Below are 26,345 nucleotides of genomic sequence, written 5' to 3' on the forward strand. Positions count from 1 at the left end.
TCTGCATCCAACCCAAAAGACTGAAATTCTTTCTTCTTCTTCCAACTTTTGACTGAAGTTTTCTTATATGGAATAGGAAAAAATGTACCAAACAAATGCATGCATGTCTGGGTATCAGTTCTTTGCATTTCTGGAAGCAGTTATCATTGAGCTATCTCAGCAATGAATCCTTGTAACTTAATAATCCACAACAAGGCTCTTTCATCTTATACAGGTATCACAAAAAACACAATTAAAATATATATTGTAATCAATCCCAATTCCATCAATTTTCAAAACTTACCTTAAACTGAATGTAACTAGAGCTCTGAGATATTTTGATCTGGTTTAATTTTCTATCTTGTATTTTGCAGAATTCTGACTAGATTTGTGCCACGAGTCACAGGAGGTTAATTGAGGTACTATGGTTTGCCCCAGGCTCCCTCCATGGCCATCTCCACAGGTATCTTCAAGCAGATGACACACAGAACATGTGGGCTGCACAGCTCCCTAAAGCAGTCTGTCCTACTCCACTGACTGTAAATATACTTCAGGAGAATCAGGATACTGACTTGGAAGCTTCAGTTGTGTTCCTAAAGTTAAGTGAGATAAATCTGAGCCTTTGTGTACATTCAATATAAGCTGCTTCCTCACTTCCTTTATTCCAAATATAGATTTCATTCAAATTAGTTGTAAAACTTCAATTTTTGTAGTTGAAAGACAAAAAAGGGCAGATTTATTAAAAAGACCTGCATTTATTTGTCTTCTCAGTCATAGTGGAATTGCCACACACACAATTTTCTAGGCTTTTAAGTTATGCCCTCTAATAATTCTTATTTTTCCTTTCTTTTTTTGTGACTTAGGTCACATGGCGCATTCCTGTGCAAAAACTCCCTACATGCATATCCATCAAAAAGCCAGACATCTAATTGCTCTGCTTTGACACACCAAGTAAAGGGCTCCAAATATTATTCTACATTGTTTCAGGCACACAGAGAGAGTATTTTGAAAAAAAAACTCCAACAAACCAGAAGAAAAGCTGCTACTGTAATCAGGCATGATTGTAGGCATTTCCTGTATTTTGCTATCAAACCCGTTGTTTTTTCCATTACATACTAAGTGAACTTTAGTAAGGTCAAGACACCAGAGAAAAACAGGATCAGAATATCTTTAATCAACTGAAGTTGAGTATTTTAGTCTCTCTTTTTCAGTTGTTTAGCCCTGGATCTTATCCGACATCTCCAAATCTCTTCCTTAAATCACAGATACATAAACCAGGTCAATTTGAATTTATGATTTAGCCAGTTGTTTTCAATGGCATTTAACTTGTAAGCCTTACACTTCCCCTAGCCTAAAGGTCAATCAACCTCATGCTGTGTAACAAGACCAATATTATTTTAATATGATATAAGTCCAACAGGGGAGATGGGTTTTCATTCTTAATCACAATACTGAGCAAACAAACTTCTCATGCTGGAAGCCTATAATTTCCACCACAGTGACTATTAAGATCAAGCGTAAGTTCTGAAATTACTATTAAATGAAAGTCAAAGCTGTGATAGCATTGGTGAATTTGATCCAATCATATATTGTTATTCTGCTGTTACACTAAATGCAGATTATTTTAAGGTGTATATAACCCCCTATCCTGTTCTCTGACCCTATTATTTTTGGAGAGAAAAAGTCTTTATCTTCCATGAATGCCAGATGACATTTTCCTTGTTAATGTAATACAAATGTCAACACCTGCCTCGGAAATGACCAGTACCAAACACATTGTTGACTGGTTGAAGAAGGGAAAACCAGGCTCTGTAAACCCAGCATTTCTACAGAGAAAGCTTCTGATGCTTCCAGCCATATGGAACTAGTAAGGAGACTTCAATATGGGTGGTAGGTAGCAATAAGAGCCTAGACCTTTCTCCCAGATAAAAGATGACCTATCAAAGATGATCACAGGCTGATGATCTGTTGCAGCAGGAGTGCCAGGAAATATTTAAAAGGCTGTGCAGCATTACAAGTGCTGAGATGGAGCTGATTATTGTGGTGTACACTACAGATAAAGAGGCACCTTGGACCCTGGTATTGACCAAAAGCAGAACTCTGCTTCATTCCCCACCCTCTAGCATTCCTACCAAAAACACATATGAAGCTTTAACAGCTGTAGACACCCATGAGGAGTAAGGTCTGCAAGGAGAAACTACCAGTGGCATGCAGTGAAAAGCAATGATGAAGACTCATAATGCCCCTCTGTTAAGGGGCACTGAGGCACCCATCTGTCAGCCTGAGAGCCACTGGAAGTGTGCTGCATTCCAGGAGCTGAGGTCTGGGATGCTGTGAGAGGGTGCCACAAATTGTCACAAATACACAATGCTCTCCCACTGCTGCTCTTATGCCATTCAGACATAAATGACGTGGCAGGCTGGAACCTGGGCCACAATCAGGGAAGACTACAGAACCCTGAGAGGGCAAGCAAAAAGTATTGGTGTACAAGTAATCTTTCCTTCTGTTTTACCCCTTGGAGAAAAAGATGAAGCCAAAAATAGATGCATAATGCAAATCAACTTCTGTCTTTGTGGCTGGTACAGTCATGAGGGTTTTGCTTTTATGACAATTGGACATTCTTCAATGACTTAAGAGTGTCAGGGAGAAATGGGATCCACCTGTCTAGAAGAGGCAAGGAAATCTCTCGAAAGAGGCTGGCCACTGTGGTGAGGTGGACTTTAAAACTGAAGGACTTAGCAGGTGGTATCCAAAGTGGCAGCACTCATGCCATTTCAAGTGGGGAATAAGCCAGGCCAACCAGAGCAAGGACAAACATTCCTTAGCTGCCTTCCAAGATGAGAAACGAAGACCAGCCAACCATCTCAAGTGTATGTATACCAATGCATGCAGCCTGGGGAACAAACACGAGGAACTGGAGCTCTGTGCCCAGTCAGAAAGTAGGAATAACTGAAACATGGTGAGACAACTCATGACTGGAGGACCATGATGGATGGCAACAGGCAAATATAAGTATAAACATAAAGACAGGCAGGGAAGAAAAGTAAGAGATGTTATGCTCTGTGTTAAGGAGAAGCTTGAATGTATAGAAGTCAGCCATAGTGATTATGGAAGTCCTACTGAATTCCTGTGGGTCAAGATCAAAATGGTTGTCTCCAATGGGGATCATAGAGTAGGCACCTGCTACTGATCTCCCAGTCAAGAAAATAAGGCCAAAAAAGCAATATTTGTGTTACAACCAAGCAAGATTTAGGTTAACTGATGTGGGTCTCTCATGGATCGCTTCAACTACCCATACATTTGTTGGAAAAACAATTTGGCAGCTCTCGTATCATCCATCAAGTTCCTGGAATGCACAGAGAACCTCTTTATCATTAGATGTGCAAACCAGGAATGAGGCTCTGCTGCGCTTGCTACTCACATACCAATAAGCCTGCTCTGTATATCTTTATTGGTGATAGCCTTGGCTGCAGTGATCAGTGTATTGTTGGACTTTGGGATCTGCCTGAGCACACTGAAGCTTAGTACTAAGAGGTCTTAGATTTTAGAAGAACAGAATTCAGCTTGCACAGAGGTCAGTTAGGAAGGATTCCTTGGGAAGCTTCCGCAGACAATAAAGGAACTAAGCTAGGGTGCTTCAAGCATGCTCTTCTGGAAGTAAAAAACCAGTTCATCCCCCTTTAAAAGTACGTAAAGTTGGCAGAGTAAGAGATTTCCCTTGGCTTAACTGTGAGCTTCTGAGTCTACTCAAAAACCAAAAGAGAAGTGTACCAGAGATGGAAAACCAGATTAATACCCTTTAAGATAATAATAGCCTAACATCCTTTAAGAAATACAAGGGCATTGTCAGGGTGCGTAGAGATGGAGTTTAAAAAGCAAAAAATTCAGACTGAGCTGAAACTGGACAGAGATGTCAAAAAACAGAAGAAAGGGTTCTTCAGGTACCTAAAGAACAAGCAGAAGCTAAAAATTGTCCTACTGCTAAACAGGAGAGGTTAACTAGTCATCAATAACACTGAAAATGCAGCACTTCCCAAAACTTTCTTCACCTCTGTCTTCACCAACACTGTTGGGTGCCTGGTCTTGGGATCAAAAATCCACATAGATGAAAAAACCCACACATTGTCTGTGAAGGAGTATAATGTATTACAGGAGCTTGACCCCTACAAATCACTGGTCCCTGACAATATCCACCAGAGGGTGTCAAGAAAGCTGGCTGACATCACTGCAAGACTCCTCTCCATAACCTTTGAGAAGTCATGGAGATCCCAGAAGACTGGAAGAAGTCTAATGTCAATCCCATCTACGAGAAGGGCTAAAAGAAGGATCCAGAAAATAACAGGCTCATCAGTCTTAATAGTCAAGGTCCTGGGAAAGTTATGGAATGAATCATCCTGGGGCTATCACAAGTCAGATGAAGCACATGATTGGGAAAAGCTGTAACGGATTAGCCAAAAGCAAATTGTATGTGACAAACCTGATGGCGTTCAATGACAAAGTAACCTGCTCAGCTGAAGTGGGGCAAGTGGTGGACATCATCAACCCGGATTTCACCAAGGCTTTGAATATAGTTTCCCACAGCTTCCTCCTAGAGAAATTGATGTGCTTACAGCCTGGATGAGTCCATGTGACTCACTGGGAACTGGTCGGCAGGACATACGCAGAGTGGCAGTTAGTGGTTCCTTTTAGAACTGGTAGCCTGTCACAAGTGGTCCCCCAGGGATCAATCCTGATCTCAAGGCTGTTTAATATTTTTGCAAGTGATCTGCATGATGGGATCAAGTGTACCCTGATGAAGACTGATAATACCAAACTGAGTGGTGAAGTGGACACATTGGAAAGACAACCATCCTGCAGGAAGACAGGTTGGAAGAGTGAGCTGACATTACAAAAATCAACAAAGGCAAGTGTAAGGTCTTGCACCCAGGGAAACATAATCTGGAAATGGACCATAAACCGGTATCTACTCAGCAAGGAAGCAGCTCTGTAGAAAGAGATCTGGTGGTCCTGGTGGCTAATAAGCTCAGTGTGAGTGAACAATGTGCTGCTGCAGCAAAGCAAGCAAATAGGACACTGGGCTGCATCAACAAGGGCACCACCAAAAAGATGACCAAAGGACTGAGAATCCTGCTATATGATGAAAGGCTGGACTGTACAGCCTTCAGAAGAGAAGGTTCAAGATAGACCTTATCACCATGTTCCAGTATTTAAAAGGAACAAAGAAGTTAGATACTTACTTTTTAGAAGAAATCATATGGAAAAAAAGAAGACCATACATTATTCCTGGAGAGATTACGATTAGACACAAGTGGAAAATTTTTCACAATGGGAAAAATATGGCATTGAAGTTCTCTCCCTGGTGAAGTGCAGGATCCCCCAACATATGAGACTTTAAGATTCAGCTGGAGAAGGTGTTGGGCCATCTTGCCTAGACAGTGCTTTTACCAAAAAAGTTTGGATTGGATGATCCCTGGGTCTCCTTCCCACCTGATATGCTATCATTCTTTGATTCCCAGCTGCTACAAAGAAAGCTTGTGCTTTGGTCTAGTTCTTTTACCTAAATGAGAAGTCCAGGTTGCAGGAACACTCTGGTAAGACTAAGAGCAACCTTATTATCCACTTGCTAAACACAGATGCAAGCAATAAAGGCTATTCAGTGCTAATAGAGATTATCTTCTTAATTCCAATAATGTTGTTTATTAAAAGAAAAGTTACGAAAAGAAATAGCTATTTCTCAGGGAAAGAACCAGACTTTCAGCATACTCCAAGATGAGAACACAGAGCAAAGCTGCAAAAGCTTGTAGAATATTACAATCTACTGGTAAAAGTTAGCACTAATAGTTTATGTCCTTAATAATGCCTATTCTGTGCTTCTATCTGGAATAGACATAACCACTATTAGATTCAGGGGAAAAGTGAAAACACAGCAATGCAGGGAGCCTATGCTATAACTTAGTCTTCTTTTTCTTTCATTGCTTTGAAAAAACACTATGTACACATTCTGCAAAATTTAAGGAAGATGTTTAAAATAAAAGAAAAGAAAATGTTTTAGTCTGGCAACCACAACACAGGATATACAATAAAAATGGCCAGACTCAGGTGACTGGGAACATATCCTGAGTAAGCCATTGATGCACCAGCATAAGCCAACATTTCAGTGCCTTTTCTATACTAGAAAAGTGCCCTCTGCACCTTTATGAAGTCCAGAAAGCCTCAGGGAGTAGAGTTGCTGAAGGTTTTTGCATAAAATGTTTCTTTTTATAAAAGAAACCAATTGAAAAGAATCCTCTTCCCCATGCTCCCAAGGGTGTCTTTAGCAGGGAACAAACACAGATCCCAGCAGTAAGTAAACTCCTGTTAAGCTCCATATCATGTTTCCATGGAGAAAAATGCTTTCTTTTTCAGAACAGAAAAACTCTGCAGTGAACTTTTGTACAGACACTGATTTTTTCCAGCCTCACTTTGGTCTTTTTATGGAAAGCATTTCCACAGAGTGGTGCCTGTAATATTACACAGAAAGGACTAAATAAATTATATAGTATAAATGAAATGATGTAGCACAGTGAGAATGTTGCTTCCAACAAAACATTTACTTATATGGAATCATTAGAAAAAAGATTTTAGTAATTTTTGCTTCTATTCTGATTTCAGTAGCATAGTTCACATGCCTAAACATGTTTTTAACTTACCACGTGGTCTGAACTTGGGAAGGGTATGTAGGCTCTTCATTTAAAACCTTTCTAACCCTCCCGTGTTTATCGGGGATCAAAACAGCAGCAGTCAACAGCAGTTTAACAGATTTCTGCAGAAATTCTTGTAAAAATTGTGAGTTACATTTATTTTGTCCTTTAATTTTCTAAAAGAAATACTATTATGCAGAGAGATTTGTTTGTTCCAAAATTCTGTAGAGTTAACAACATTCTATTATGTTTGATGGAGGATCACTGCAGTGGAGGGATTCTGGAAAAATTAAGAAGAATTTTATTTGTCTGTAAAGCATGAAGAAGATGCCTGAAAAAATGGGTGTTGCTTGCCCTGATATGTTGATCTATGCATGCAATAAACTCCAAATGCTGCTTCTGGACAGAGGTCATACAATCTGATGGCTCAAAATCAAATTCTTGCTTTGATATATAATTAAAAAGGGCCATGTATGTTAATGCAGAGAACTATAGTTTATAAGACACTCTTTTAAAATCACAATTGTGTAGAAAAATCAAATTACTTTTGCTCCTAAACTCTGCCAGGAAGCTGCACAAACATTTCTAGACAATCTTTTCATGTGCAGGAAGTTTCAGCTTCCATTTACATTGTTTCCAATGTAGCTGCTGCAGCCTTCCCCCATCTCCTCCAGAAAACGTACTTGGGAAAGCTACTTCGGCTGCAGTGCCAACTTATAATGTCACCACTTAAAATCTACTTATACAAGGCACCTCACAATTTTTAATTAATATGAATGCAATGGAAAGATTACTCATGAGTTATTAACGTGAAATAAAACATGGCATGACTTAGGAAATTTACAATGTACTCACTTTTGCCAACATCAAGGTTAGGAGAGCGCTACTGCAATTTACATTCAGATGTGAAAAGAGAGACACTACCAAGAGAAGCCAACAGTCCAGCCCAAGTGCAAGAGAGAGGCACTTCTGAATAAAGATTTGAGAGGCTAAAATGTAATTTCAATCTCTAACATTTGGTACTTACTGGGTAGTCACTGCATGTAAATACTAACTTCAGTAGGATTATAATATTAATTACTGGTCATTATAGGCTGTTCTTGAACAATTTTGTGAACATGAAAAAATTATTTTGGGCCTGAGGAATTATCTTTGTAACTTCTGCAAGCCCAGCCTCTTCCGAGATCTGTTAACCACACTTTATGTTCTGACAAGAGCAGAAATTATCCCATAAAGCTCCCAGATAGTTAGTTATGTAGGTAAAGACTAGCAAGGAACCTAATTATACAGCTTACACATAAAGTTTAATTAAATTATAATGCACAATAAAGTTTCTTTTCATCCTTCTGACAGCCTTAAACTGAGCACACTGAGTACAATTTAATTCCATTGTAAAATTGCTTTTTACTTCTGGTGTCTGAAAGAGGTTTTACTGTAAATAAGAAATTTTTAAATAAATAGTCCCTTATACACCGGATGGTGACTTCTCTACTCCCATGTCATATCATATTTACAACATATTTTTATTATGTATTATCACATTTTGAATTCCAAATAAAAATGCATGAACAAACAAAACTCTGAGAAAGATTATCAAAATGCTTTTCAAACAGAATGGGAGAGAAGTTGCAGAAGCTGTACTATATCTCTAACATGATATATTAAACTCATCATTACCCAACCTTAAAACAAATAAGGGTATTAATTCATAGTCTCTGTAGCCAGTTTAAAGTCTTGTGTTAAGACTTGATAATGTGGCAAAAAAATATTAAGGAGCACTGTAATTCTCAGCTCAGACTCATTAAATGATGACACAAAATACTCCATTAGCAATGATACCGTTCCACCCTTTAATCCTTTACCGCCCACTTCCCCAGACACCAACTCCTTCCACTGTCTTCCTACCCCCATAATTCTGTTGCTGTAGTTAGGCAAACATAACTATGTTTGACTGCTTTTTAAAATTACTCTATTACGTAAAGTGTGTAAAAAACAAACCCTATTATTACATGTGCTATGGGCACACTTTTTGATTTTAGTGTAATCTGTCTTGGATTTGGTTTATATTGTTTTGCCCTAACTAAGAGCACACATATCTGAGCCAGGGGAGGAAAGTCTTTAGTGGTAATGAGCTTTACCAGATTTGCCATCGAATTGTCTCCAGCTTCTTAAGTTCTAGCTCACTGATATCAGTTCATGCTTTGTTGTTATTACTACACAGAGAATTTCCAGGATGTCGTTTTAAAATTTCTTAAAACCCTCTTGCTCATGGGCAAAACAGCTACTCAGTCTGCAGATATTTTAGAAATTATGGTGAAATACTCTTCCTCTTCAGACATCTGCAGAGACCCCAAATATTTGCCCTATTTTGTGTACAAGTACACCACTAGTTCTGGTCTGGAGGTGACAAAATATTCCCTTTTTTTTTCTCTTATGAATTTTCAAAAGGTGAAAAGAGAACCTGCCTTAAAACCAGGGTTGTCTGAAGGGTTTATTTCCCCTCTGCTTGGGGCATTTCCCACTAAGTGTCTGTGGAAATTAATTCACAGCATTTTAGCAGAGGCAGTTTCAACAAGCTTGCAGCAGAGTGCCTTTAGCCTTATGCAAGGCATAAAATGCTGCTGAGCTGCTGTCTACTTTATTCACACACAGTCTCAGGATCCTTTTATGCTAGTAGATATTTAAAGACTTTCATATAAATGAGAATCAGAGCCTCTTGATAATACTTATGGCCTCTCTGGACCCATTACAGATTATCAGAAAATGAACTGGCAGGCATTTGGTATTCCTTTTATATCCTCAGTATACAGTACCATAAATACTTGCTGTCCTCTCACTGGTAGTTAAGTTTACACAGATACACACTCAGGCAGTTTCTTAAGTGCCAATTATTTTTGTTCTACAAGTACTCTGTTAGAGCTCTTTCAGATTTATTGATGTTTGAAAGCTTTTAAATATCCATTACACACTTGACTGAGCATAGCAATTCCATCTGACTCATTATTTGAATTAGAATATATTTAGGCATTTTTTAAAAATGGGCCTTAGCAGACCACAGGATTTCCCTTGGAAACTCTATAATAAATCAAGTAAATACCTAGTGAAGTGCTATAATGGTTGTGTGACCATTTAATTTTATACTATTCTATGTTTGAACATATAAAGTTCCTCTGTTCACATTATTAGTGACCAACCTTTCTTCAGTTAATTTTTTTGGGTACTGCTTCTGTATTACTCAGTTTCATACCAAAGTGTACCCATAGTGACTGCTATACTGGCAATCTACTGTTGCCATCCCACCCTCCCCTTCCCTTGAAGGGGCAATCACATGCTTTAATACTGGAATACTTTGTGAAGAATGCTTTTATGACTACATACATGAAATTTACATGGAAAAGAAATGCACACAACTGCATGTACTGTTTGCATCTGGCAGAGTGACATTTTCTGTATCTCCCATACATCAGGAGAAGGCAATGGAAGCTTGGAGGAAAAAGCATAGATGTGTCAATACCAACATTATTTCTGGCCTCTCACATTTATTTGTGCTCTCTCTCTGCAGTTTTGTAAGATTGACTACTGGAAACAAATTCTTTAAGCAGGAAGCAAGAAATGAAGACCCATGGGGTATGTACATTGTGAGAAGCGCTACTAGGGCCTCTCATAAGCATCTCTTCTCAAAAGCTGGATGTTACTGTAAAAATGTTTTTTAATCTAAAATATTATACCCCCATCATAAGTGGTCTTGGGGGATTAAAATTCAACTTGGTGATGGGAGTAAATTGTTGGTCCCTGGAGCCATCCATTGCTGGGTATTTGACAGTGCAGAGATCACACAATCTCCCATCTTGGTAAAAGCTGCCCTTGGCTACACTGCTATTCCTGCTCCTCAATGCTGCTGAGATGATGAAGACTCCTACTTATGATTATTTCTTCTACTGTCTGCTGCTCTGAGGACCTGCTTGTTCAGGCTCTGTGACACAGTGGCAGCCAAGGAGAGGGGCATGCATTACTGCACATTGTCTTGGCACAAGAAGGGATTTATTATCACTCTGGCCTTGTTACCCCTCCCATTTCTGCTCATATTTAGCACTGCCAGGGCCACCAGAGCCATTTTGTTCCACTTTCTGATTCCCTTGGTTAGACTGCACCTTGTCTGTCCAAGGTCTTTCTGATGTAATCCTACCACTATTTATTCTGGTAGCAATAGAGACTTTGGTGCACTCCCCAAAATGCTAGGGCTCTTACTGGCTGCATTTTCTCTGTTTTAGTTTTTTAGGTGTATTATTTAACCTCCTAGTGAACAATATTATTTCTGTTTTCTTCCATTGGAGTACAAGCTGTCAGCTAAACAGGCATATAAATTTTTTTCAAAGGATTCAGTGATAATTCAGTTATGTCAGCTTTTGGATTGGATAAATTTTCATTTTCCACTGCCTTTTGCAGTGTTAAACAAAAGAACATAAGGTCTTTAATAACAGTGCCCTCTCAAATATAATTATTTGCTCTTTTAAAATATTTTCTATCTAACAAGTAAAACCAAGGTCCCAGATCATTCAAGAAGCTGCAGATATCATGCATATGGACAGTCTCCCAATCAAATCAGCCTTTGAGTAGTGATCTGCATGGAGGAATGTTTGCTGGAGCAGTGTCTAAGTGATAAGCTCTTATATAACAAAGGGGTGGATAAAAGAGGGGGTGGGAATATGGGCAAAGAGAATAAATGTAAACCTTGAGCCCAAAGTAGCAAAGTTCTGGCCAAAAAATAGAAGTTGTAGGCAGGTGCCTTTACTGAAGGGCACAATTAAAACTTTCTTTTAAGGTTGTTCAGCATTTTTGTCATCACTATTAAACCCCCCCCCCCCCCAACTAAATAAAGTTCCTTATTTGTTTTCATGTAACCTTATGCATCACTTCCCAACTTCACAGCCCAGAAAGCAGATTGCAACCTGGGCTGCACCCAAAGCACTGTAGGCAGCAGGACAAAGGAGGGGATTTCATCCCTCTAATCCTCTCTGGTGAGACCCCACCTGCAGCGCTGCATCCATCCAGCTCTTGAGTCCCCAGCACAGGGAGCACATGGACCTTTTGGAAAGAGCCCAGAAAGAACCCAAAGGAGGCCACCAAGATGATTAGAGGCATGGAGCACCTCTCCTCTGAGGAAAGGCTGAGAGAATTGGGATTGTGCAGCCTAGGAAAGCGAAGGCTTCAGAATGACATGACTGTGGCTTTCCAGTACCTGAAGGGAGCCTACAAGAAAGATGGAGGGAGACTATTTACAAGACAAGAGCATGTAGTGACAGGACAAGGGGGAATGGATTCAAACTGCCAGTATTTTGAGATATGAAGAAGAAATTTTTTACCATGAGTCACTGGAATGGGTTGCCCAGGGAAGCTGTGGATGCCTCATCCCTGGAAGTGTTTACAGCCATGATGGATGGGGCTCTGAGCAACCTGGTCTAGTGGGAGGTGAAACTAGATGATCTATAAGCTTCCTTCCAACCCAAGTGATTTTACAGTTCCATTATTCAGTGATTCTAGCATGCAAAAAGGCAAAGCCTCATCCTTAATGTGACATAGTTTCAACTCCACTTCAACTGGGTTATAGAAATATTTTTAATTGTTTGAAGACAAACATGACTGAAGGGCATAGTAAAATTCATAAATTCATAAAATTAAATCCTAAATTTTATCTATTAGCAGCTGAATTACATATAGGAAGCACCTTTAGATTTTTAATGCATTGTGAAACAGAAAGCATTCTCTTTCTTCTGTTAGAAAATGTTTTGCAGAGTATTATTTTGTTTGGAGCTAGTTTACAGCTGTTTCTGCAGAAACAGCTCTGTGTCTCAGCTGTTTGGGAAAACTAATGGGTTTATTTTGTATCAGTACAGTTCAGTTTCATATGTGCTGCAGCTCTACTGGATTTTTATTTTGTGTATATTTCTCTGAGTTAAAATCTTCTTATCAAATGCTGAGAGATAACACACATTTCTTCCTGTTATAAAATAAAGACACAAACATCAATCATCTAAAATCAGTGACATTCACCCAGAAATAAATACAAATATGTTCTGTAACATTTCACTGCTATTATCTGTTGAGAGGTACTGTTGGCCTTTCTATTGAGGGTACCGGAACATGGCTGCCCTCAGAGGAATGTAAACTTGGCATTAACCCTGGCAGATTCCCACTCCCTGCTCACTCTCATTTAACATTAACTCACTCCTATACTGTTATCAGAAGGTAAAGGTCATAGCTTTATTTACACAATACAGCACTATACAAATGGTCATTAAACACGAAAATCTTGCACCAAATAAACACAAAGCAAAAAAACAATGCTGACCTCTCTACCAAGAACTCCCCCTAGAAGTACCTTGTCATTCTCCAAATAAGGTCAATGGTGCTGGTCTATCCTTCTAAATATTAACTGCCCAGCACTGCCCCCACCACATACCCAACTCCCACGCAATAGCCAACTAAGGACTTTTTTATGTTCCAAACCCAGGAGAAATTTAGAAAGCATTCTACTGTTGGCAAGACCATGTGGCTCATATCCTATTCCCACAGCCTTTACTCATCCTTCCACAGCTGGAAACCTTGTCAAAGGCTCTCCTATACGACAGAGCCTTTAGCACAATACATAAGCTGGGCAGATGGCAGGGTGGACTCCCTCGGTCCAAATGCCAGAAGCCTGGGAACCAACTCTCCTTCCTGCTTCTCATCTCCCTCAGCTCTGCTCCTCTCCACCCCGGCCCACTGCCTTTTCCTGTGGGGAAGACATCCTGCTTATTTATGCGTTTCATGACTGTTGCTCTGCCTAGATCCAGCAAGAAAAAGTGGAAAGAGGGCAGGAGGCCACTGACTAAAATCCCGTTGGAGCTCATGTTCAGTTTTAGAAACTATACCAGGCAGAGCAGAGAGAGTGTGGATGTAGCCCAGGATTCAAACCCGGCCAGGAGCACTGGTCAGGTGGCATGGCTTGGGCAGCAGTCCCTGGAGACACTGGGACTCCAGACAAACCTGCACAATTCACTCCTTGCTTCCTATTTTTACTGAAGGTGATGGAAATAGTTTTTTGCTCACTTGGGCCAGAAGCAAACTGTAACATCTCTGTAGCAGACTGCTGCAACAGGCAGCTTATGGGGAGAGGACCTTGTGTTCAGTATATTCCCATGCTTAGGTGTCAATATGCCAGGTGAGGGTACAAGGTCTTGCCCTCTTTCACGGACCATAGCTAAAACACTAATTTAACATTTAACTATTCAGAGCCACAATAAGATGATCTTTACATACTTAAATCAAAATGCTCCATGTCTAGTTTTGCTTAAAAAAAATAGTGGGGAGGGGAATTTTATTTGGCTGCTGCCACTCAGAAATAACACAGTAAGGTAAATTGGGAGAATGATGACTTTTAACATGTTAACCACTGACCATGCAACATTTTCATCAGTGTAAATATAACTCCTCATTATTCTGCCAAAGTTGCACTGAATCACACAACCACCAATGAAGTCACACTTTCTAAATAGATATTCTTATTTCACATAAAAACACACTAATGAAAGTGCTTTTAATTTTAGGTAGTTCATCTTTCTGGAACACTTGTGTGTGCTACCCTGATAAATAGGAATGTTGGGAAAACTGATTATCCAGGGAAAAATTCAGTTAGTGTTCAAACAAGTTCTTAGGGTAGTTGTATATGGAAAAAGCCCGGAGGTACTCAAGGATTGACATCAGCATATTTACATCCACATTTACCTCAATTCAGTGTTAATAAATCCTTCATCATGACCAATACATTAATTACAGAGTGCAGAGAGCCTCAGAAATCTCCAGCAAGTTACGGGCTAGGTTATTACTTCATATTGCTGAGGAACATAATAACCCATAGTTATGAATAAGGACTCCATCATGACCAGGTGCTGCATGATTTGAAGGAAACATCTCACAGATCTTACACTTGAAAGCAAAAAATTTGCTCCTACATTAGTTAACCCAAAGCAGGTGGACACTAATTTCCCAGTTATTTTTCATCCTTTCAGGTGAACTGATATTGTATACATTCAGGTTTTTTTCTTTTGTGTTCCAGAGAGAGCACTTGAATGATTCTGGAGGTTAAAAGAGACCAAGCAATACACAACTACCGAAACAATGCTTACAGCTCACACAGTTATTTCCTAAATCATGTATGAACTGGGGACATGTCATTTATGCTCCTGAAGAGGTACCCTGTTCTAGTGCTGGCCTTCCTGCCTGTGGGAACAACAGTTCTTTGTAGGTATTTCAGGACAGAGCAAGTCACTTGTGTCACCTCACTTGAACTCCTACACTGAGAGCAGACAGCCAGCCGGGTACTCCTGACCTCAGCCCAACATCTCCAAGTGAAACAAGAACATGCCACATTTACATATATCTGCAGAAAGAGCACAGGAATGTTTAAATTCAGTACAAGAGGGGAGTACAGAATTACTTAACACACACAGTTTGTTGCATTTTCCCTACATGAGAGTATATATATATAGACATAATATATATTAATATATTATGAAAACTGACTTAAAATACACCAGAATCCAGGGGCAGGTGACACTGAACATAGTCCACAACCTTTCAACACCAAGTTCAAACTCCAGTCCAGCTCACAAAAAAAAATTCAAAATGAGATTCCTAATCCTTAATTCCTGAAGTTTGGATACATTTTTTCAAAGTGGTGCAATTGCAATTGCATAACACAAACAAGGACAAGTGCCAAAAAATGGGATTGAAACTTCTCTAGTGTCTGATTAACTCTACTTGTATTTCAGGCTCCAGTCTGACATGTGCCTGAATAGCTGAATGCCAGATGAGAGGGAAGGTGGCAGGGATAATGTAAATATTTTTATTAGGCTGTTGAAGTGTTTTTGACACAACAGTAACATCAGACCTTTAAAAATGCCACCCTAAAAATTATCCTTAAGTTTATCTATCATACAACATGCATTCAGTATTGGAATATCTTTATATATAAAAGTTGTGAGGTTCATCTTTATTTCCAAATTAAACTCAATAGCAAAAAGAGGATAAACATAAGGAAGATATATGTAATTCCAATGAGCACACCGGTAATTGGACAAGTCTGGGAAAAGATGTGAACTCAGAGAATAATTTTTATTGCTAAACATGGAGCTGGCTTTTTCTTTGAACTTCAGGGGAAATGAGAAGAAACCAGTTATTATAAAAGATGATCATTTAGTATCATCATAGCACTTTCTAAAACCTTACCAACAAGCCAAGGCATGAGGTAAAGCTAGTTATTTACTTCCAAAAATATAACTTTGTTTAGCCCCAAACAAATACTTCCACATACAAGACTGAAAAAAGATCAGAAGGTATAGCAGCTATTTTGAAACCTACATTTCCATTGAACATCTCACTTTATTTATATATTCCCCACTTTCCTTGAAGTAGTGCCCATACAAACAACATTTCCCACTTTGGAGAATGACCATTAATTTCACACCACAATGTTTTTTCTAGAAATATAATTACACAGAAGACAAGTATTCTTTATTAAAATATCTGAAGGCATGTTAGGTAATTATGACTGGTAGTTATTCAGGAGCAAAGGTTGTTATATTTTCTATTTTTTCTTTCCCTTTTCTTTCCTTGTTTGCCAGCTAATGGAGCTTTGGAGATGTGAAGCAGTGACTTGATCTCAATGCACTTTTAACATTGTAGTAAATAATGCAGTCAGGTATGGAATAATTAGGCTGCAACTGTTCTGCGCAAGACAACTATTCTTATGCATGCTTGACATCAACAAATGCATTGTCCCAAGGCCTAGCACATTGCAAATGATTTCTGACATTTTCCTATGAATAATTATTTTAAAATAATTTCTTCATTCTACTTGTATTTTACAGTGTAACTGGGATGTACATTTTACAAATATTTGAGCACCTAGTATCTCAGAGTTTTGAAAATTAATTATTCTTATAGGCATAGCTATGTCAAGATCCAAAAGCCAGTGTCAAAACAAAATACAACTGAATCTGTTCCTAATTTCTTCTTGTTGCTTTCAATCCTTTATGCTTTCATCCTACAACTCATGAGAATGTGTCTTCTGATCATACACTCAGCATAACATGCCATGTACAAGTTCAGTGTCATACTCCAGCATGCATGTCAGACATGTCAGCATAGTGTCTGAATCAAAAGTTGTGAGTACACCGCGAAGTTTAAATTATGAAATATTGTCTCAGTATTACATTTCTCCTGCCATGGAAGTGTTCTGCTGATGGAGTCATAGAAAGGACAAAGGCACATGAAACGATTCAATGCATCCAGCTAGGAGACAACACTCAGCAAAGCTACATGCAGGACAAGGTAAAAGAGGTAGGAGAGAAAGAGGAGAGAGACAGGAGGATGTGAATTAAGGGATGGAAGCAGTGAAAGATGGGGGGATGAATTAATGCACATTCATATAAAGCACAAAGACGTAATTTTATACCAATTCTTCCTTGCTGGTTCACAGAAATCATTAAAATGACTGCTAATTACAAGGTGTCTACCTCCATTCTCCCGGAGGAGCAAATTAGGTCAAGTATTTAATGGAGACAAATCCTCAAAATCCTTCACTTTTCAAAGTGCCAAGCTTGTCTATTTCCCTTATGACAGATACTTATAAATTCTGAAGTTGCCACATTCTATTATGTGAATGTAAAAATACCTAGCTTTGGAAATAGATCCAGACAATGAATAGGAAATATGATAGGGGCAGGGAAGGTAATAAATGTGTTGGATCTTCAGCACTTGAAAATAAATCCATGTGAAGTGTCAGGCCCAAAAGTACAACCCAGTATGCAAACATCATATCAGCGTTAATAAAAGAAGGAGATTAAGAGTTGCAGCTAGCAAAGAGTTTTACAAAGAAAACTAGATTTTTGATGAAAAGACCACTTTCAAAGAGATTTACTTTCCTCAGAAGCTGTAATGTTCTGCTGTTTGCTATGTCTCTGAATAGTAAACGCCTTTGAGAAATTTGCCTTTGAATCTCTTTGTATGTGGCAAAGCCAATTGCTTCTAATGGAACTTAGCACTCAGCTCTGGTTACTAAAAATTTAATATTTCCTTCTCAATTTCTACTACTCTCAAGACCTGCCTTTATATGAATTCAGGGATGTGACAAATTCCATATCCTAATCTTGATGTTTTGGTTCATGAAATCTGAGACTGCCTGTCTCTGAGAAGACTACCTCAAATCAAAACTGATATTCTGAAAGAGGGTAAGAATATCAAGCGAAAAAATGGAGCTCAGTTAGATCTGAAGAACTCAGAGTTTTTACTAGACAGGACAGATTTATATTACAAAACCTGTTAAGCATGTTGCTTGTGAAAGCCTGAATTTATCTCAAGTAATAACAGGCTGCTAAAAACAAATAAAAACAGAGAGGAAGTGTGAAATGACAAGATAAAGAATTTAATAAACACATTAACATCAGGGTGAAATTTTTCAAAGCGAATCCTTACTTTTCATAATAAAGCCTATCCCTAAATGCATTCTTCATCCCAGCACAACAATACTCACTTTCTGTGTGTATGTGTGCATGGTTGTTGAAGATTAGAGACTGGGGCCAGTGGGGGAGGTTCAAATAGATGCAGGGCACTTGAAAGCAAATCAGAATTGTCTCCAAAGAGCCACTTCCTGCTGGTGACTAAGCCTTCACCCAAACAGTCAAGAGGAAGGGGCATAAGCAAAGCATTGCAAACGACCATCCCAATTGTATCGGAGTGGAGACAACGAAGACAAACAAACTCAGGAAGTGGCAGGGGGTTAGAAACCGAGAGGAAATCTATGGCACAGGGAGGAAAGTGAAGAGATTGCGCCGATCTGCAGAAAGGTCACCTCTGGGTCGCACTGTGCCAAGCTTTTTCAAACCCACTTTATTTGGACTAGAACACAAAACTGGCACACACAGCTGGCGACTGCTGCAGAGGCTATTCAAATGTTAACATTCTCAATGATAAACAGCCAAAAAAAGTTCTGTGTAAGCAAATTGGAACAAACAACTAATCTAAAACTGGTTGCTAAGAGATGGAGTATTTCAGCCAAAACCATTCCAAAGCCCCAAGAATACCTTATTTTGGATCAAAAAAAGTACCTGTAGATGACGCCATGTTGGTGAAGAAACATGAGTGCTGATGTGACCTCTGCAGCATAGAAGCGGGATCGAGGTTCGTCAAATTTGCGTGAGCGTTGGATTTGAAACATTAGGTCTCCTCCATTTACATATTCCATGACGAAAAAGAGGCGGTCCTGAAATTAATTAAACAGTGCTGTTTAGCTAATTTCTTTTAGTGACATAAAGGACTCTTGAAGCCACACTTTAAATGACTGGAGCATTTACATAAAGAAATAAAAGAAACTAATGCTACAATTCTGAAAAAGGAGAAAGCTGACAACAAAAAGCCACCAAACCTAAAGAAAATGAGATAAATCTTAAAGTGAGAAATGAGAAAAAGGCAATCAAAATATTGAACTAAACAACACACACACATAAACATGCACACATCAACAAATACATATGGAATTATAATCAAGTTCACATAATAACAGAGATACTTAAGTAATGTTATTTCTTTTATAATTTAGCCATTTTAATTTTAGAAAATTTAGCCATAATAACTCATTAAAAAATATGTCAATTTTGACACCTATTGACAGGCTGCTGGGCAAATTTCAGTCTTCTTTCTACACTCCTCTCTTATCAGTTACTTTGTCTGCAAAGCATCTTCCCCAGATAACGAAAAAATTATTTAGAACTGCTAAGCTACAGAAACCAGTGCTGCCAATCTCAAATGTTTATATATGTTTTTTTTAATTGCTTCAAACTCTCATAGTGAAATAGGATTGTATTATTAAAATACGTTTCAGGTTATTCTAATGCTTATCATTTCCCTGTTTAAGCTCTCAAACTTCTTTCCATGATGGAGGACTAGAAATGAATGTTCCTTGAGAAAAGCAACTGAGGTTCTCAGGCAGTCAAACCATTAACCCAAAAGTTCAGCACATGCTAAAATAGTCAGAACTGAAAATATGAGCAAACTAAATGTGTGCTTCGTATCTTGAACCATTTATTATCTAAACTGGCAAGGCAGGTGAAGGCATAAAGAAAGAAATGACACACTTCTATTTGATATAATTTAGATACATTTTTTAAGTGTTTCTTACAAATTTTCATATTTTTCTCCAGTCAAGGGGAATACCCCTAAATAATACCCCTAAATCTTCATCTTCATGCCTGTCCACCCTTGGTGAATGCTTACTTCACGTTCTCTATTTCCTTACTGTTAATTATCTATAGCTATCTGCACATGTAGATAGCTACATGTGCAGGGGAATGCACATGTAGCTATCTACATGTGTCCCAGTCAAGGGGAATACCCCTAAATAATACCCCTAAATCTTCATCTTAGTGCCTGTCCACCCTTGGTGAATTCTTACTCCACATTCTCTATTTCCTTACTGTTAATTATCTACAGCTATCTGCACATGAGTTTAGTTAGAGGTGGAGGTAATCCTTTATGTGACTTGACACAAGACATTTTTTTCACTGGTTCACAGGTGTGTGAGCACGGGACTTCACCCCTCTGCAGCTCTGATGTCACACTGCAGTTTGGCTCTAGTTTCTAGTGTCTCGTGTGCTGGGTTGAAGTAAAGGAGACAAGATGTGACATTGCTTTGGACAAGGAAAACCAACAAAACGTCAAAGTTAATTAACCTCCCCAAAGTAAATCCAAGCCTGCAGATTACAAAGTTTGTATACATAAATCCAAAAATTCATAAATGTTTGTCATTTGCCTTTTATCATCTACTCTACAACTCAGACTCAGAGCACAGCACTTAGAAATATCCTTGAACTTCAGCATGTGCATTAATGCTGCTCATTAAGTGCCTAAATGTTATACTTATCAGGGATGCTTCCTGGAGGAGGCTAAAAATGTTTGTCTGACTTTTTGCTGATTACAGAAAGCGGATGTAGAAAAAAACTTTGTGCCTTTCCTCTCATATCTTGGGAACACAGAAACTGCTGGGCTGGATGAAATTTGGAAAGCCAGGTGAACTGGCATACTTGGTAAAACGTTGTTAATGACATTGGTACATTTTCCAACATTTTTCTTATCATTCCCTAGGAAGGAAAACATCCTGAAGAATAGCATTAAAGCTTCTGGCTGCATCATACACTCAAAAGAGCATGGATTCAGAGTCAGGCCTTTGCTCTTTCTGTAATGCTCAATACTGCTGATATGATCAAAATCAAAGTGCAGACCTTCTGACATCAGTGTAGGGTTTAACTATCACCCTCTTTTCTTCTTTAAGCAAAAATATGGGTCCTTGTGCTGTGTGTCTGATTTATCTTTCGAACCAGTAAGAATTACAGCCTTACTTCTAAAAGAAAATCTGGTAGTTCTCAGATGGTGCTGAGATTGTAGAAGATAGAGCTTAAGGCTAACCAATACAGTCAGATTTGTGATGAAGTCAGTCAAAAGCACATCTATAGTGCTACTGGAATGTAAGAGGATACAACATCCCTATGAAGAAGATGTTGACATTGTCCTTTGTTAGGCTTCTGACTGCTGCACCACAGAATGAGTATCTCTGAAGAGCATTTTCAAGCATCCCTTTGCAGGTCTTTCCCTAAGATTATCTCACATGGATACAGTTCAGTGTTTCAAGCACAAATCCCATTGGACTGCAGGCTGAGGAGAGCACAACTAACACTTAGCTAAAGTAACTTCTCCTAACACTTGTTGAAATTGAACTTTCTTACACTGCTATTTTAACCTTTCTAAGGTCAACAGTCTGGACTTGAGTGGGATCAACAAGGAAAACAAAGCTACAATTCCCATTCTCCTGAGCAGCCATACTCATTCCCAACATTGCTATAATTTTGCTGCATCTACAAAATAGGTAGAAAATAAACAATCCTAATGTGATGGTGCTGTGCCTTTTACAGCTGTGACTCCCAAATGGTGACCCTCAACTTGTCACTGAGCTGGGAGCTGCTGCTCCAAACAGTGATAACACCAGAAAAAGACTGATTTACACAATTGTATAGATGAAGGCTACTTCCTAACATGTCAGAATAGACTGTTTTTTTATGACATTAAATACTCTGTGTTTGATCAAATGCTTTTTGTGACATTCACTAAATGCCTAATTGTTGATTATTAATGCCAGAAATTGTGTTTAGTTAAAGCTTCAAGTTCTTTTATTGTAGTCTAGTCTCTTTCAGACCACTAACAGTTTAGTTAACTGAAAATTTAACCCGGACTCTTTAGCAGAGTATCTTGTCCCCAGACAGTCTGAACAAAAGGTTTAGCGATATTCTCTGAGCTGGGCATTGATACCTATCAATCATCTCTCTCTCTCTCCATCCTCCTTTTTGTGCACATCCCATTCTTAATTTGAAAGGGTATTTCTGACAGATTCTGCAGCTTCCTTGACAATCTCATCAAAAATATCCATACTAAAAGCAGAATTAACAGCTCAGGAATTGAATTTGTTTGGCTACTGTTTTTTTCTGCTACATATCTACATTTCAAGTCATTTTCACAGCTTTCCTCAGTAAACATTTCAGTTTTCGACTGACAATTCACAGAAAAACGAAATAGTTTGAAAGTTCTGTTCTCTGTTTACAGTGAGTCTGAGAAAGCATGGAGTAACCAGCAAGATGCACAACACACACAAGCACAGCAGACCAGAATTTCAACATTAGAAGGTATAATCTTTTTTTGATGAAATATATTCAGTCCCTATGGAAACGACTTTCATAAAAGCACTCTCTGGCCTTTCTTTTTAGTCAGGACAATGATGTGATCAGCTGAGACTCATATTTACTTGAAAAGAAGATGCAAAAAAGAAGAGAAAATATTTTATGAATAAAGCTGAGATTGACAAGTCCGTTGTTTTTTTTTTGTATTTCCACAACCTCAACAAAAACAGACACACCATTTAGATTTTTGCACTCAAACTTTTTTCCATATCTTTCTTCAAAGGTTAATGTTCAAAATACATGTTTCCAACCCTCTGACTACTTCCTTTCTGTCATAATGCAAGCACACACACTGTGACCCAATGAGACCTCTGAGTTCGATGCAGAGAGGATGAAATCCTCCCACTAGCAGTGAAATAACTGTATTATTCCTGATCATATGTATCTTGTTACATGTACCACCAGGAGTTATTCAAACATTGAAGTATTAGAACATAAAATGAACACCCTTAAGAATTATACATTAAGAGACACTGTAGTGTTTACTCAGTTAAAAATACGATACAAGGTATGACTTTATTATCAATTGTGTTCCAAGAGAAAATGGAATGGGTTTGGTTTCGACTGCATTATTTTTGAACTTGTTTTCATAACATTGGGGAAGTATGTTTTGATGAATAAAATAAATGTAAAACAGTCCGATGAACTCTAATTATATAAACTGCAATAAAAGGCAAGATCAAAACCAGACATTATAGATTAATCCTCTCTCGGCACCTATAAAGAAAAAGTACTGCAAAGTAAGCTAATATGTTTTCTGAAGTAAACTAATATGTTTTCTGAAGTAATTTGATTCTTTTTCAGGGTTTATTTTAGCCCTTAATCATACTGCTTTTCCTTGAATTTCTCAAAAGATATGGTTGAATGAGAATACTTAAAATAACAAATGGAAGCAAAAGCAGAGCACAGCACATGAATAAGAGATATTAAAAGAAAACTGGATGTGAAATAAACAGTCTAGAAGTAAAAAAAAAAGGTATGTTTAACTCTGTATTTCTGCTCTATTTTCTGACCATAAAGGTAACTCTTATACTGGAATGAATAACGGCTGCCTTAATATCTCTATGATTCGAGTCTCATCTCTCAACTTCCTTAACTGAGAGTCTCCTATATGCATTGTGTCATCAAAAAGCAACCTTTTTCTAGTCTTTGTCCTTATCACTAAATGGTGGAGTATGCTTACTAGTTAAACTAGAAATCTTGTTTCATCTCTCTCCTCTAACTTCTTTTATTTTGTTCCAATTTAATTTTTCATTTCTTGAAATAAGCCATCCCCCTGCTCTACTGCAAATCCTTCTAACACTTCACGCTTTATTGTGATTATTGCCATTCTTTAATTTTTAGTTTTATTTATGGGGTTTTTTTTTGTTTATATCTGTCTATGTATTATGTGCACTCCCTGCTACTTTATATTTGCTTAGGTTTAGATGTTATAAATTTCAATGGATAGAAGTTCTGCCTCTTTGGGAATATTGTCCATGTTTTAAATTGGGAAAAGGAGGGAAGATTTCTAGAAACATCAATAGCAATAAAATCTAAGGACGTAACAGATTCAATCCAGTTCCTCTTTGTGGAGGTGTGATTAATGACCAAGGTCTTCCTACTAGTAAGACCAGATAATCTTGCCAATCAGCTCTGATTTAACAGATGACACTATACAGTCTATTAGTTGTTTAGATGTGGAATAATACCATTGTTAGGGAACAAACTTCTACGCAAACCCTGTATGAATGGTTAGATATGGGAAGGCTTTGATGTATTGTTTACATAAATTATTGTGTAGATCTTAAAAGACTTCTTTAAAATTGTTATCAGTCATTAACCCATCTGTCCTTTGTTTTGTTTTCCAATTAAAATCTCATTAACAATTAATTGCAGTCTAAAGACAATCCATTGATAGACATAAAACCATGTACAATTATCACTTCAATCTGAAGAATACAAAACTTTTTTTCTCTTTGAAATTAGTCCTAACAGCGGGGGGACCCAATATGCCGTTCAACACAGCCTCATTACTGAAACATTACAAAACAAGAATAAATCATGCAATCTGTCTCCCAGTTTCAAAACTGAGATGCGCATCCATGGCACAAGTCTGAGAACAAATCTTTTCATTATTGTTTTTGTCTCCCAGTTCAACTTTTATAATACTTAAAATCATTCAGGAAAGGCCGTGAACATGGACTCAAGCAAAATTCACAATTCATAAATCTTAGCAGCCTACTCCATTTTTTCCTTCATTTATGTTTTCATACAATTGGCTGTGAATAAATTCTTCCTGATTCTCACTAGTTCCCTAAACTAAGTTCTCTGTATGAACACAGATTTTTCTCCCAATTTCAGAAAGTTGTATTTGAATTAGATTTCCTCAGAGGCCCCTGAAAGTATCAAGGAAACTAATATGTGTGTCAAATACAGGTAAATGTAAAATAGTTCACATTCTAGTAGAGTACTGTTACATAAGGGAATATGTTTAGCCACTAACCATGTTGCAAAACAAAAGGCAAATATACAACTTTTATTGCTCAAGAAGTCAGGTAAATATATCACCTTGGTATGCTTGGTAAGGTGATATTTTATTCATGTTTTGCATGTATGGAATTCTTCTTCAACTAATACAAAACTGTGATTACTTAACTCTATTTAAACAGGATGCTCAAACAGTTTGTTTAAAATTACCTAAAACTACAGAAAGTGTCCCACCCCTCTGAACTTAAATAAACATTTCCTGCTCCTGATGGAAATTGCACAGGCATAGGGTACACAAAACTATGTGCAAACCTTCACCACCCAGAGACAAAGACTAACCAGGATGGCAGATTCATTTTCCACAATCCCAGCATTATGAGGGACAAATATAAATCCAAGAGAATAACCAGGTACAACACTAAAGAGAACAACAAGAAGCTCTCTCCTGTTGTTGTGATTCCTTTTTGAAGTTCACAGTAACAATCTCCAACAGGACACTATGACATGTTATCTGTCTCTGATTTCAGTGTTTATACTTGGGGCTAATTGTGTTGTTTTTCCTGTTTTGTACCAGGGCTTTCAAGGAGTTCCAAAGAAGAAGGGAACCATTTCTACGAATCCCATATTTCTTGGAATAAATGACCTGTACATAGGAACTGCTATCTTAAATTTCACATGAGATGTCTGCATCTTTTACTTAACACAAAAAGCACACGTTCTGATTTTGTATTAGAGGATTTTTTTATCAGCCAAAATTCCACACTCCAAATTTCTCTCAAGCTGGTGACTACTATTATAGTTAGGGCTTGTTGATCAGCTTTACTCAGCTATGCCCAGTAATTTCAAATTCATTTTTTTGTCCTTGAAAGAATTGCCTCAAAGTTAAAATATAGACCAGAGAGAATCGGAGAACCACACAAAACTGGATAAGGAAGTCTTGCAAGGTCATCTAATTTTTCCCACTGACAGGCAGGATCAGCTGTATGTAACCTACAGGGAACTAACCTTTTCAATGCTGCAAGGCAGTCTCTGGCCTTTGACAGATCTAAAACTGTGAACCTGAACAGCCCTGCTGAATGGACTCAATTTGGCCCACAAAGCCCTAGAAGCCTAGGAGCCTCTGCTAATCTGGTCTGCCAGAGGGCAAATGGGTTTGTCTGCATTCCACTGCAGTGGAGTCTCATTTCTGCCAGAAATGCCCTTCTCCCTTCTCAGTCCCCTTGTCACCAGCAAAAGCCAGCAGTGAATGATATTCCTTGAACATACTCGGCTTCACAGGTCAAAAAATTGTATCAGCTACTGAAAATAAACTGACCTTCTCTTAAAAATCACCACTGATAAGCACTCTTTCACCTCCTCTGGCAGTCTGTTTCAGCACTTTCAGAAGATATCACTG

The 26,345-nt window shown here is 38.2% G+C and overlaps 1 protein-coding gene across 2 annotated transcripts in view; it reads right to left on the reverse strand.

Annotated features, from left to right (window-relative positions):
• Positions 1 to 26,345, reverse strand: part of PRKCE (protein kinase C epsilon) — a 284,740-nt gene that overhangs the window by 36,838 nt on the left and 221,557 nt on the right. For both annotated transcript variants that reach the window (XM_002196599.7, XM_032747421.3), the window contains exon 11: positions 18,806 to 18,960. In XM_002196599.7, the coding sequence (XP_002196635.4) occupies positions 18,806 to 18,960 (155 nt within the window). The remainder of the gene's footprint in view (positions 1 to 18,805; positions 18,961 to 26,345) is intronic.

Source organism: Taeniopygia guttata, chromosome 3 (genome assembly GCF_048771995.1).
Source record: "Taeniopygia guttata chromosome 3, bTaeGut7.mat, whole genome shotgun sequence".
Taxonomy (NCBI): Eukaryota; Metazoa; Chordata; class Aves; order Passeriformes; family Estrildidae; genus Taeniopygia; species Taeniopygia guttata.